This window comes from Penaeus monodon, chromosome 21 (genome assembly GCF_015228065.2).
Source record: "Penaeus monodon isolate SGIC_2016 chromosome 21, NSTDA_Pmon_1, whole genome shotgun sequence".
Taxonomy (NCBI): Eukaryota; Metazoa; Arthropoda; class Malacostraca; order Decapoda; family Penaeidae; genus Penaeus; species Penaeus monodon.
Genome location: NC_051406.1, coordinates 45,505,882 through 45,507,289, shown reverse-complemented (window position 1 = coordinate 45,507,289; position 1,408 = coordinate 45,505,882). Strand labels below are relative to the sequence as shown.

At 45.8% G+C, this 1,408-nt stretch overlaps 1 protein-coding gene across 1 annotated transcript in view; it reads right to left on the bottom strand.

Moving 5' to 3' along the window:
* The window catches only part of LOC119586534 (protein CBFA2T3-like), a gene marked incomplete at its 5' end in the record, with an annotated part of 19,016 nt that overhangs the window by 2,167 nt on the left and 15,441 nt on the right, over window positions 1–1,408 (bottom strand). The window contains 2 exon segments of the mRNA XM_037935290.1: window positions 1–129; window positions 995–1,167. Of these exon segments, the coding sequence (XP_037791218.1) occupies window positions 1–129; window positions 995–1,167 (302 nt within the window).

Genomic DNA, 1,408 nt, shown 5'->3' with positions numbered 1-1,408 from the left:
GGCTAGCGCGGGCGAGCAGACCTTGTGGTGCGAGTCCCAGTCCTTGTGCTGGCAGAAGGGTCCACAGTATCTGGCCACGTTGCACCCACTGCAGGTCTCATGGGCCTTCCTGCCGCAGTTCCAGCACGCCTGCAGGAGAGCCACAGTCAGGGTCGCGAGGGGGAAGGGGCCGGGGCTAGTACGGGTACCTCTTGATTTTCTGGCAAGTTTTGTCTTTTGTAATGTTTGATAAAAGGTACTTGACTCAAAGTATTTCACAGAATGTCAGTTTACAGTGTGAGAAACCAGAACTTTGATGAAGAAATATGAAGGTATGAACTTTAAGATTCAGTTGCTCAAAACATTTTTGAAAAAAAAACTAGAGTAAATATGGATTCTAAACTTTTTTTAGTAATAAAGACTTTGTGTAAAATTGCAAATGTGAATGTTGATTTTGGCATAACAATTATATGCTATAACTAATATTTTATTTTATGCAGTCAAAAAAAAAAAAAAGTTTTTTTTTTGTTCGACACAGAATTAGCACTAGTCTACGATTTGTCAATTCTTTACATGTATCTGCCGATGTTATATGATGGTGGTCAAAGGGACATGACTCGTATGTAATGATTATGTCTGCCTGCCTTTGGTGAACTTTATGGTCTCAAACGGAGTGAAAGAAAACTCTGCCCCTGACTTGCCAGATCAAAATGAGCCGCCAAACCCCATTAAAGTACGGTAAATTGTGCTTGTCCATATTAATCATCAAGGAATTTTAGTGGAACAGAGAGCAGAGATACATTACTTATCATACAGAGCAAGTTATCCGTCAGACTTCATAAGAAGACTTACATACTGCCTAAAGCTTACACAAAGGCAGATATTTTTGTTCGTTAATCTTTAACCTTCCGACGGCTCTGCCAACAGCCACGCCGTTCACATTTTCGATCCTAGAAACCGAAACAACCAAGTCTTTCCATCGGCAGCGCAGGGAAGCAAGAAGGGCAAAACCTACCTGCTGGGGTTCCGTCCGAGGCTCCGAGGGGTCCCGCCGCCCGACCTCCCGCAGCAAGGCCTCGACCTTTGCCCTCTCTGCCGCCACTAATTCCTGCGCCCGCGCCTCCGCCGCGCCCACCGCTCGTTGCACTTCGGCCACTGCCGCGCGCCGGACCTCGGACACGGCTTCCTCTGCGGTGCGGAGAGAAACTGTGACGTGGTGGAAGGGCCGATCGCCAAATCAAAGGATGTGCTGATGATAGGCTCAGATAACCAATAGCCTAACCGTTTTTTTTCTAAACTTTATTAGAAAACAGAATGTGAGCAACACGAGTCAACACCTAACACAAAAATGAAAAGCCACGGACACCTGCCTTCAAGGCAGCCATGAGTAAAACGAACTTTCATTTCACCTTCCCACTCTTCGTGATAT